Source organism: Myxine glutinosa, chromosome 7, assembly GCF_964187855.1.
Source record: "Myxine glutinosa chromosome 7, kmMyxGlut1.1, whole genome shotgun sequence".
Taxonomy (NCBI): domain Eukaryota; kingdom Metazoa; phylum Chordata; class Myxini; order Myxiniformes; family Myxinidae; genus Myxine; species Myxine glutinosa.
The window spans coordinates 42,345,759-42,358,388 of NC_136267.1; the positions used below are offsets into that span (position 1 = coordinate 42,345,759).

The 12,630-nt window shown below is 42.7% G+C and overlaps 2 protein-coding genes across 5 annotated transcripts in view; one reads left to right on the top strand and one right to left on the bottom strand.

Annotated features, from left to right (window-relative positions):
* The window catches only part of LOC137431166 (uncharacterized), an 808,282-nt gene that overhangs the window by 247,453 nt on the left and 548,199 nt on the right, over positions 1 to 12,630 (bottom strand). For all 4 annotated transcript variants that reach the window (XM_078781584.1, XM_078781583.1, XM_078781585.1 and 1 more), the window contains one exon: positions 3,056 to 3,124. In XM_078781584.1, the coding sequence (XP_078637710.1) occupies positions 3,056 to 3,124 (69 nt within the window). The remainder of the gene's footprint in view (positions 1 to 3,055; positions 3,125 to 12,630) is intronic.
* On the top strand, positions 7,480 to 10,149 carry LOC144892806 (uncharacterized). The gene is made up of 2 exons (XM_078781130.1): positions 7,480 to 8,187; positions 8,277 to 10,149. The coding sequence occupies exons 1-2, from the start codon at positions 8,092 to 8,094 to the stop codon at positions 9,840 to 9,842; spliced, it is 1,662 nt and encodes a 553-aa protein (XP_078637256.1). The 5' UTR covers positions 7,480 to 8,091; the 3' UTR covers positions 9,843 to 10,149.

A 12,630-nucleotide genomic window follows, 5' to 3' on the forward strand; every position in this document is an offset into this window, starting at 1 on the left:
CCTTCTCTTTTGCTCAAGTTCATCTGCCAGTATCTTGGAAATCAGCAAACATTACCGCCTTACACAAAAAGGTGCAAAAACAGATCCTTGCAACTACAGGCCAATCAGCCTGCTCCCAATTATCAGCAAAGTCCATCATTCCATCTCCATCATTGAATCCATCATTGCTTCGGATATCAAATCCTTCCTTTTCTCCAATGGCTTGATCTCCGATCATCAATTTGGATTCAGACCAGGTCATTTTACTCAGGACGTGTTGCTTCTGCTGTCTCAACAATGGATGGAGGTTCTCAATGCCAAACAGGAAATCAGAGCCGTCTCCCTTGACATATCACGTGCCTTCGATACGGACTGGCATCCAGCTCTGCTCACCAAACTCTCCACCGATGGTATCCATGGAAATCTCCACGCATGGCTTGCGGACTATCTCTCTGGTCGTACTCAACGTGTGGCCCTGAATGCATTACTCTCATCTCTCCCTTCCTGTTCTGGCTGGAGTTCCCCAAGGTAGTGTTCGGGGCCCTGTGCTATTTCGGGTCTTCATCAATGATCTCTCCAACTCCCTGGAAAATCCTCTCCATCTCTTTGCTGATGACTCCACTCTCTGCCGCTCCATTCCTCATCCCTCAGATCGGCAGTCTGCAGCCTCCTCACTCTCTGCAGACCTGGACAAAATCACAGACTGGTCAAACAAGTGGAACATGTCTTTCAACCCTGACAAATCCCACGCTCTTACTATGTCTCTCCGAAAAGACCGGAGCAAACTGCTCCTGCCTCACACATAGCTCGGCTTCACGCTGTTGAAACCAAAGCTTTCAGAATCATTGGAATCTCCTGCGATTAAGCTAACTAAGATGGCCTTTCAGTCACTCACCGCAGGCAGGTTGGTGGTCTTTCTGTCTTCTACCGACTCCTCTCCGGCCTTGCCACCCCAGCTCTCTCTGTGCTCTGTCCCCCACATATTCCTGCAGGTCGCACAAGATCTGCCAGCAACCCTCTTATGGTTAAACTGCCAAAATCTAGGCTCTTTGCTCACCTTCACTCTTTCATTCCCCTTTTCTCCCGCCTCTGGAACAAACTCCCCCACTCCCTTCAATCCCACTCCTCCCTCCACGTCTTTAAAACAGCTGTTCACCACCATCTCTTATCTTCCCCCATCCAAAACCTTGATCTTTTCTACCCCCGCTAATTCACCCCAGATACACTTTTTTGAAATTCCAACTTCTTTCCTGGAAGTCCTTGCAGTGTCCATATGTTTTATACCTCTCCCACCTCCCCCCAAGACCTCTCCATGTCCCTGCTCTCAAATGTTGTGTTTGTGTCCTGCCCCCTCTCTCCCCATCTTGTCTACCACTCCCCTTATTTTGTGTTTTATGTGTCGGTTTGACTTTTTGAGTGATGAATGTTAGCTCTTTCACGAGGCTCGATCTTGTATAAAAAAACAAAAACCAAAAAAAACAATACTCCAATGCAGCCATTGCGCCTCGGAGGCCCAACGGATGTATTTGTGTAATGTTCTTTTTAAATTTTTTATCGATTTTTTTCTTTAATATCCTTTTTCAATCCAAGTCAATGCTCATGGATGTGTATTTGCTCAGAAAATGTGAATAATTGATCCTATTAGTTGGAAGAATCCCATACAAGTAATGAACCATTTTTTATTTTTTTTGCAAAAACATTTTTTTGTTCTTGGTTTTTTAACTTCTTTTTTTCTCTGAAACGTTGAGGCTCATGGAGGAGTATTTGCTCAAAAAATATGATTCACTAATCCTTTTATTTAGAATAGCAGAAGTACCCGGCATTTCCCGGCGGGGGAGGGGAGGGGAATGGGGGGGAGGGGTAAGGGGAAGGGAGGGGAACGGGGGGGAGGGGAGGAGAGGAGGAGGGGGAGGGGAGGCGAGGAGGAGTGGAGGGGAGGAGAGGGGGAGGGGGAGGTGGATGCAGGACACTTCCTCTTCCTCTCCCTCCCCATCCCACCTCGCCCCTCCCCCTCCCCCTTCCCTTCCACCCCTCCCCTCCCCTTCCAACCCCCTCGCCTCCCTTCCCCCTCCCCACCATTCCCCTCCCCTTCCCGCTCCCCCCGTTCCCCTCCCCCGCCCGGCAATGCCGGACACTTCTGCTCGTTCTATATATTTTCAGTTCAATGGTCTGGCGGCGAGGATGGAACATCACGTGATCGCTCTGAGCGAATCAGCGAGCTGCTCTGGCACATGCTGAGATTCAGTGTATAATGTTCCTCGCTGAAATGCGCTGAGGTAAATATGAATAAAAAATATGGATCTCGTCAAATATTTTTAGGTAGGCCATGTCCTTCCCAGGCTTAATGGCCATGTCTATGCCAAATATCAAGTACGCGAGCCTCTCTGTTTAGGAGTCTATAGGTAACACACACACAAACTGTGTTTTATTTATATTGATGTATATGTCCACAACTGTCAAAAATCATACACCTATGCAGCCATTGGGCCTCGGAGGCCCCACGAATGTATTCGTGTAACGTTTTTTAATTTTCATATTTTTTCACTGAATTATTTGTAACCAAGTTATAAGAGCATATAATGAGGCTCATATCAAGAAAATAATGATATAACATAGTAGTACAACAACATTTATGAGGGGCCTCGAAGGCCCCAGGCCTGCATTCGTGTTTGATTTTTGGGTTATAAGTGAAGAATGAAGATTTTCCCAAGAGCCTGAATGAATTTTTTATTTATTTATGTCACTGAATTCTGTGTAACAACATGAAAGTCGGTGAAAATGAGGCTCATTTCCAAAAAAAATAAAAAATGAACAGCATAGATTTGCAACAAAAAAAATATTGTGGGCCTCCGAGGCCCAATCACTGCATCCAAGGGTTAAGGAAGGGCAGCCTGGGTGGAACAATTTTGCTTCCAGTATCTATCATGTACTAATTATTCGAGTAAAACTCCAATGGAAGGTTGTGCAGAGAAGCCTCGGCCCGGAGCATCTCCTTAACTCCAACTAATGAAATCGAAGTCATCATCCCTCTGCCCCTGACCCCCAAGATGCGTAGTTTCGAGCAATAAAAACGAACCTTGTCCAGGCAGCGCTCATACTGCTCCCGTTGGCTCTCATTCTCCAGTGCCAGCGCGGAATTCTCCGCCTGCAAGGAAGCAGAGGAAATGGCACGATCAGCCTGATAACCCATCCATGGGGATCGCAAAACTCGGTGTCAGCACCAACGATACACGTCTCTCGCCTATCATGGCAGCAAATCAAGCACAGAATGATTCAATAGGTCATGGACATACTTTTATGCAACTGGTAATATTATCAAAACATTTACTTTCCATTGCATGTCTTCAGTGGACGCAAGCTGTTCTCGTTGAACTGCATCCTTCAATACCAATTTGCAACCCCCAAGTCTTTTCCCAGGTTTCCTGGCCTGCAGCTGCCGCTGGCCTAAGAGCTAAAATTTACCGGGAAGCCATATCTGCAATAGATGCCGACAGCATGGTGTCTGGTGTACCTTGACTACTGCCGCATGTTGCTTCATCCGTAAAAAAAAAATTTTTTGCCAAGATGGGATATGCTTCTGGGTGTAGCTCGAGGATGTCGAGTGATTATGTGTTGGCTCACCTATTAGTTCTCAATCGTGGCGATGATGAATCGTTTACACACTTTCATCTCTATGCATTCAAAATTATTGAACAAGCCATGGATCAAAGGTGACTTGTAAGAGATGCCACCATTTAATGTAGTTTATCATTTTACATATGAAGTATCTCCAACATGTTGCGTTTCACTTCAGGTCGGGTAAATGGTTGATACGGTGGCCGTTTGGCAAAACCAAACCCTCTCATACCATGTCACAGTATTATGGGGACACAATAGGAATGTTAAACAGGTCAAGGCCAACACTGGGGAATTTGGCTAAATTTGACAGTTTTTTTGGAATCACAAAATAAATCCCATGATCTGCTAAGGGAATGGGCTTGCTTCTGATTTCTTATTAGTTATCAACCTTTACCAATGACCAAGCAGATGCAAATTGCATGCGAAAAGTTAAATGCTTGGGCAAGGAGTCTCATATCAATACATTTTCTAAATTGTACTTCATCATTTTTTGCCACAACGAGATCGTTTCAAGAATTGCACAGCCAAACCTCTTATATATTCTTTTTAACCTTAAGTCAAGGACTGCATCATCCTCATGAAGGCCAGTTCTTTCATGAAACAAAAAAATAACTTCTTCTTTTTTGTATACAAGATCGAGGCTCGTGTAAAAGCTAACATTAATCACAAAAAAACAAACTGACACATAAAACATATAATAAAGGGAGCGGAAGACAAGATGGGGAGAGAGGGGGAAGCACACAAGTACAACATTTGAGAGCAGGAACATCAGGAGATCTGTGGGAGGGAGAGGGCTTGGGGGAGGAGGCGTGGGAAGGGGGGGGGGGTGGGGTGGGAGAGGTATTAAACACATGGACACAGCTCGGACTTCCAGGAAAGAAGTCGGTATTTCAGAAAAAGTGGATCTGGGGTGAATTAACGGGGGTAGAAGGGATCAAGGTTTTGGATGGGGGAAGAGAAGAGATGGTGGTGAACAGCTGTTTTAAAGACCTGCAGGGAGGAGTGGGATTGAAGAGAGTGAGGGAGTTTGTTCCAGAGGCGGGAGAAAAGAGGAATGAAAGAGTGAAGGTGAATAGAGAGTCTTCATTTTAAAAGTTTCACCAGAAGAGGGTTGCAGACAGGCAGGAATATTTGGGGGACAGAGCACAGACAGAGCTGGGGGAGCGAAGCCAAAGAGGAGTCGGTGGAAGACAGAAAGACCTACGGCAACCTGCTTGCGAGGAGAGAGTAAAAGGCCCTCAGAATAAAACTTGCCAACATTATGGAATAATTCAAGCGAGTCGAGTTTTGAGGTCAGATTGGGAGAGTTGATGAGTCGGATTGCTTTTGGCTTGACTGTCACGTAAACACATTTATGCTTCCCATATGCATGACATAACAATATACAAGTAAAAGTATAGGAACAGCACATCCAAACTTAAAATAATCCCTCTAAGCCTGCACATCAATAGTATAAAACTGAATGCATGAATAGCTTTATAAATGCGTCTCTTTAAAAATGTCTCTATAAAGTTTTCTTATTCTTCGTTCGTATGCAGCACAAGGCTGCAGGGTAACATTATTGGCCGAGGGCAAGGCTGTGCAGCTGATGCAGTGCCAAGGGACGGCACACACATTGATGAAGCATCCTGCCTGTGAAACACTGGGATGACAGTTTATAGGTGGGTTGGGATTTAAACCCAAGCGATGCAGCTTAGAGGAGAGTGTGCGTACCTCTAGGCCGGAAACCTGCAGCTCTTTAAGAACTTGTGTGCGGCTCCCGAGCCTGATCGATAAAATCCCCCCTTTTCTCATTATAACTGAATTTTCAGAGACATCTTTGTGAGTGTCGTGAAAGGATAAAATAATACTTGGGAACTTTGGCAGTGATAAAAAAGGAAAATACATCCGAATACTGGTGAATTCTGCGAGCAAGGTTTGCATATTGTGCTCCATGCATGGTCTTCTCTTCAGGACGCGGTTATTTCCGCCATATTGTCGCCCATATTACAGATTTAACCTGTTGTGCAGCCTCAGTTGAGAATTCGAACTTCCCCACTCCCATCTAAAAAATAGCGACGCCATTATCCTGATTGGACAGGTAAGTGAAAATCCCATAATGAACGACTTGTATCTAAATAACAAACTGAGATGTTGTTTTGATATTTAAACTCCCGCTTCAATAAAGGAGATAACTCTTAAGCGGTGAAGCCACTTCAATATCTGGCTATGTCCGTCCTTCCATCCAGCCTTGTAAAATGAAGAGAAGAACCCCTCTAACTCACCATATTAAATTTTAAAGGGTCCTAAAGAGTAATTCTAAAGGATTCTAAAGGGTAATTCTAATGGGTTTCATTCGTTTCTAAGCTTTTCCTATTTCATATGAAAAATTCAAAAACTGAACCGCTTCCTTCAGACACAGGTGAGATACTTTCCTTTGTCTGCCAGCCTGGCAGTCAAACTAAATTGAAAACACTGGTCAACAAAATTTTAAAGGTTTTATGGTTCTCGTGTATTTTGAGGTGATTCTAACCAACATGAACCTGCAGATTTCGATTATGATATCCAATTTTCACGAGCACATCCAGTTTTTGAGAACCAGTATACCATAGGAATACCACTTCATTTGAAATTCACAAACCTCTGGTTGACCCTGAGAAGGTATTCTTACCACCACTTCATTTGAAACTTGGTTTGATGAAGAACTTTGTGAAGGCCATGGATCAAGATGGTGCTGGCTTCCACTACTTGCTAATGAAGTTCCAAGGCATTGGATCTGAGGCCAAAGTAAAGGCGGGTCTTTCCAATGGTCCTCAAATTCGTCTTGTACTCACTAATCAGGACTTTGTAACGAGACTATCTGAGCTGGAAAGCGTTGCTTGGGATAGCTTTGTGGCTCTTGCTAACAATTACCTTGGAAATTTTCGAGCACCAAATTATGAAGAGCTTGTGGACAATATGTTGAAGAGTTACCAGGCGCTCGGTGCTCGAATGTCACTCAAGATACATTTCTTCCATTCTCATCTGGACTTCTTTCCACAAAATCTTGGCGATGTCAGTGATGAACCTGGAGAAAGGTTTCACCAGGAAATTGCCATCATGGAGACCCGATATCAAGGCCGATTCAATCCAAACATGATGGGCGACTACTGTGGACTTTACAGCGTGAAAGTGATTGCTCCTACAAACGCAAAAGTAAAGTTCAGAAGCACTTTTAATGTGATGTAAATAAAAACTTTAAGTTCATATTATTTTTGGAGATTTACATTTTTTATGTGATGTAAATAAAAACTTTAAGTTCATATTATATTTTGTGACAATAAATAGACTTATTGAGACTTAATCAAGAAATTCACATGCTCTAAAGATTTTTTCCACACTTATGATGTACTACGTCAAGGTTACGTGATAGCGAAATTTTAAGGTCAGATTCGGATTCGTGGGCACCAAATTAGGCTATGAGCCGAGGGGTCGACCATGCTCAATCAGAGGGAGGATGGCTAACAGTTATTTTTGGCAAGGCCAAGGTTAGGGTGCATCAAACGCCCTTAGGTTCTTGGATTTTAATGTCTATTCTCTCAAATGTTACACTTGTTGGTAGAAGTATGTATGCAAAAAATAAATGAAATCAGAGGTGGTCCTGGGTGGCCACCGGCCACTTTTATATATTTAGGGCCATTTTCGGGGCCGCACTATGTAAAAATGTTTGATTTTGTTATTTTACACCCAAACCTAGTCATGTTTGGTATCAAATTGAAGGTCTTGATGAGAGGAATACAAATATAACAATTTTATGCAAAAAACGATGGTTTGATAATTAGTTTGTATTTTTACATGAATGAAATCGGAGGTCTAATCGTGGGTCCCATACTAGTAGTCTAATAATATCCTTTATTTTCTTTCAGATGGCAGATAAGAAGACCAGATTAGCAAGTGCCATTTTTGGTCTTGGCAATGCTTTTACAGAAGCAGATGGTACATTGACAGGAGTCCGCCTCCCAACTTGCCGGCAGGTTCTTCGATGCGTGATGTGGTACATCCAGAAAGAAATATGTGAAGGCAAACAAACTCAGCCACTGAAATGGAAATCTGCCAGCATCGTCCTTATCCAGCTGAAAAAATTCTACACTAAAGCAAATATTCCTATGCTTTCAGACCATCAATGCTGCAAACTAATACTTGACCTTCTTAATGACAATAACAAATTGCGTCAAATACCTGTTTCTCGCCGAGAATCTCCAAGCACTTTGGCTAAGTTGCAAACCATGAATGAACGTCTTGATAAGACCTTTGGTGTATGGACAAAAGATGCAATGACAAACATTAAGAATGAGGAAGATAGAGTATTTTTAGAGTCAATGAAATCTGACAGAGTAGCCTCATTTGGTGGTGTTGACAAGAAGAAAGTTGATAAAGATCATAGAAAAGAAAAACGCCTCTTAGCGGAAGCTTCAAGACGAGAACGTCATGAATCATCCAGTGTACAAGAGATGACAATTAGTTCTGTATGCTCTGATGATAGTGACTCTGCAGATAGCTTGGAAGAAACTGAAGAAGAGGCGATTCCAGAGTTTCAAAGGAAGCGTAGTCACCACAGATCAACATATGCAGGTACATCTGCCTTTATTCCTCATGATATTCTGAAAAGACATTCAGTTGTGTCTGTTGCTACTCGACTAAACATAACTCCTGTTCAACAGGTTGCGCTCACCAAAGCTGTAATTCAAGAGGCAGGAGGTGATCCACGTCGTGTGGCCAAGTCGTACTCAACTGCTGATAAGGCTCGACGATCAATAACAAGTGCTATCGCCAAAGATATTCAAGAAAATTGGATCGCCCCAACAGCTGCAACACTTCACTGGGATGGCAAGCAGATACCAACGCTCACAAACAAGAATGTCAAGGAAGAAAGATTGCCAGTGTTGGTTGGGAATGCCACTGATGTAAAGCTACTGGGGGTGGCTAGATATCCTCCTGGAAGTGATAGGTCATCAGGTGACATCATTGCCGAGCACACTTACACGTATCTACATTCATGGAAGTGCAAACAATCAGTTGTCAACTTATGTTTTGACACAACAGCATCAAACACTGGACACGTTACAGCTGCCTGTGTTACCATTCAATCAAAACTGGACCGTGCTCTTCTGTGGTGTGCATGTCGCCATCATGTTGGAGAGGTAATCCTGGATCATGTGTTTGACGTTCTCAAAATTGAGGCATCAAAGTCTCCAGAAGTATCTTTGTTCCAAAAATTCCAGAAGAATTGGGAACGCATATCGCATGCAAAGAATGAAAGTTTAACCAAAATTGACATTTCCATGTACAATGACTATGCACAACAGCTGCTTTTATCCTGCAAAAACAAGGTTTTAAGCACAATCCGCACAAGCGCTTCATACTGTAGGGAAGACTACAAGGAAATGGCACAACTCTGCCAGGTAGTCCTCGATGATGATGTCACAAAACAAGGAACACTCCACAGACCAGGGGCCATGCATAAAGCAAGGTGGATGTCAAAGATTCTTTATTCCATCAAAATATGCCTACTTGAAGAGCAAATTTCTCTACTACCTCGAGGAACTGTAACAACACAACATCAACAGAAAAAACTGAAGGAGTTTGTTGTTTTTGTTGTTTATATTTATTGTGATTGGTGGCTCATATGTCAGTCTGCTTCAAATGCCCCATGGTTTGATTTGTGCTTTTACAAGACTCTGCTCAACTATAAAGCTGTCAACTCAACCATTTCAGTCAGCGCTGTGAAAGCCTTTGATAGACATTTGTGGTATTTAACCCCAGAACTGGTTGTTTTGGCACTGTTCAGCAATGCAATTCCTCAAAAGGATCGTCGTGCCCTTGCAGATGTGTTACTGGCCATACAACCAGATGAAATGCCAAGCACTCCAAAACACCGCTACGGTTCTGGATATGGCAAACCGTCATTTCCAAAAATTACAGAAGCGACAACCCTGGCTGATCTTGTGAACGAGGACTCGTGGTTTACAGTAAACCTTCTTCACCTAGATATGACCTTCCTAACAGAGGATGTTGACACTTGGCAGAACAATGAGCACTTCAAGGCAGCCAAGTCCATTGTGGATGGGCTTAATGTTGTGAATGACCCTGCGGAGAGAGCAGTAAAGCTCGCAACTGATTTTGTCTCAACTGCAAGAAGAGAAGACCACTTCCAAAATCTTCTTCAAGTGGTTGAATGTGACCGCAAAGCGAGGCCAAATTTGCGGAAACGAGCAAAGTTGGAGTAGTGACATTGGCGTTGTGCTTAATACATTTTCAAACTTTTAATCAATGAAAGTACAATACTACAACACTGTACTACAACTTTGTAATATGAAGAACGATTTTGGTTAATTTTACATTGACATGTAAGGTTGTTTTAACTGTTTGATATTAGGCATTTAGTAAAAGTAGGACTTTACTTTTGTATATAGGTATAATGGTTAATTTTACATTATCTTGTAGTTAATTTTACATTATCTTGTAAAGTAGTTTAGCTGTGGCCCTAAATGGCCCTAAATATATAAAAGTGGCCGGTGGCCACCCAGGACCACCTCTGATTTCATCTATTTTTTGCATACATACTTCTACCAACAAGTGTAACATTTGAGGGAATAGACATTAAAATACAACAACTTTTTGAAAATCATGGGGCGTTTGATGCACCCTAGCCAAGGTCCCTAGTGCTGAAAAAAATGTGATAGCAGTGTGAAACTCTTAGCCGTATCTGTGTTATCATCACATTTGTCAGATCACCCATTTATCGCTTTTCGGGTCATTTTTCCCGCTTAAGATTTAGGGGGTGGGGTTAGTTTTTTGGCTCTCAAATAATATCACGTGTATATATCAGCTAGTGTGGTATATCAGGTAAAAGGTTATTGAATTACCTTTCAAATGATGTATAGAAAGTGCCTGTGTGATCTATAGTAACCTCTTTATAATGATTATTAAAACATAATTATTTCCACCAACTCTCAAAACTTCATCACAAAATCCCCAATTTTAGGAACAAAAATAGGCAAAAATCAAAAGGTATGTAAAAGGTATGTTTCGATTTGAGAGACACATACAGTATAATTAGAGTCAATATCCTCACACATATGATCATGATGTGCTATGAAATTCAATGCAATATGTGTAGACATGCTAATACGAATGTTGTCATCAATGTCAATATTTTCATTATATTTTAGGTGATTTGCAACCATGACAGCGGTGCACGACATCTAATGTATTTCTCTTTGTAGATTTGTTGGTGCAGAATACATTTTTAAGCAACTATAGCAACTGATGCTAATTTGTAGTAGTGGTGGTGGTGGTGGTCTCATTCGATATTATGTGTCTTTCCAGGTGAGACGGTGGTGGTGATATTGGTGGTGGTGAAACAGAGTGTACCGCAGATAGACAATTGAACAAATACTTGCAATGGAGATTGCGATCACTCAGAAAGTTCCCAAGGACGTTTGTATCATTCATAAGCTATCGTTAGATGTCAAACCAGAAGATCCGCTCATAAGCCCTCAAACATTCGATTCGTGGACTACATTGCTGGATGCGGCCAAAATACGGAACCATGCACCCATTCTCGACCTTGCTCAGTCGCTGCCAGAGAAGGAGATTCCCCGAGTATTCTACCACAGGCAGTGCAGGAGCGTGTTCACCATGAAGCGAGATTTGGAAGCACTGAAACGAAAAGCTGAATCCAATTTAACCGACGATGCTGCTGCAACATGTTCAGCGAGCAAGAGACAAGCCAGAAGGGCATCTTCGGAATCACGCATCTATGAACCGGATTGTATATTCTGTGGAAAGACCAAGTGGTGCAAGGGAACGTCATCCCGTGAAAAGTTGAGCAAGGCTGTTGATCTGAGAGCAGATGAAACACTGTGAAACAGCGCCGTGCGTAAATGTGACACGAAAATCATGGCTGCCACAAGTAGAGACATTGTGGCAGCTGAAGCACGATACCATTTCTCTTGCTACAGAAGTTACACGAGACCAAGCACTAAAGATGCACATGAAAGAAACACGGCCGCCACAAACGAATCTGACTACACTGAAGAAGAAGCATACAATGAGTTGCTAGTATACATCCGGAACCATATAATCCCAAATAAGGAAATTGTTAGGATGACAACGCTGGTAGAGCACCTACAATCGATAATGACATCAAGAGGGTTGCATGGGATAAGAACTGCTACAAGAAAAAACCTCGCATGGAAACTGGAAACTGATCTTGGAAATAGCGTTCACATCTTTCAAGACAACAGTGGAAAACTGATTGTCGTACCTGATAATGTAACACTACAAGATGCTGTCAAAGAAATACAAACACTTAAACAACAACTGAGCATTTGGAAAGGCAAATCATCAAACATGTCCAAAGTCATTGATCAGACATCGACACACATCAGATCGATGATAAGGAAGGATAACAAACCAACTCCATGGCCCTATCATCCAGCCGACGTCGACAATGACTCTTTCGTCGTTCCCGTCTATCTCCAGCACTTTATGCTTGGCCTCTTGACTGGAGATCCGGAAAACGAGCTTCCATCAAACAGGGTCATCATGCTGATGCAATCTTTCAGCCAGGACATTATCTATGCAGTGAGCTGTGGACAACAAAAGCCTCCGAAACACATGTTGCTCCCATATGCAGTTAAGACTCTCACAGGGAACGTAGAACTAATTCGCACATTGAACCATCTTGGACATGCAATATCCTACACTCAACTATACCAGTCTGTGCTTATTAGCTCAGATGACACCGACGTACTTGTCATTGGCTTGGCATTTCATACCAAGATTCATGCCAAGTTGTTTCAGAAATGTGGCACCAAAGCAAGGGCTAAAATCCTAGACATAGGGAAAATAGGAAAGTCAGTCGGCACAAATGTATGTCAGGCCCTAATTGGAATGCATGCCTATACCGGATGCGACACAGTCAGCACGTTCGCTGGACGAGGAAAACTGACTGCACTAAAACTCATCAGAACCAACAAAGATGTGCAGGATGCATGTACACAGCTGGGA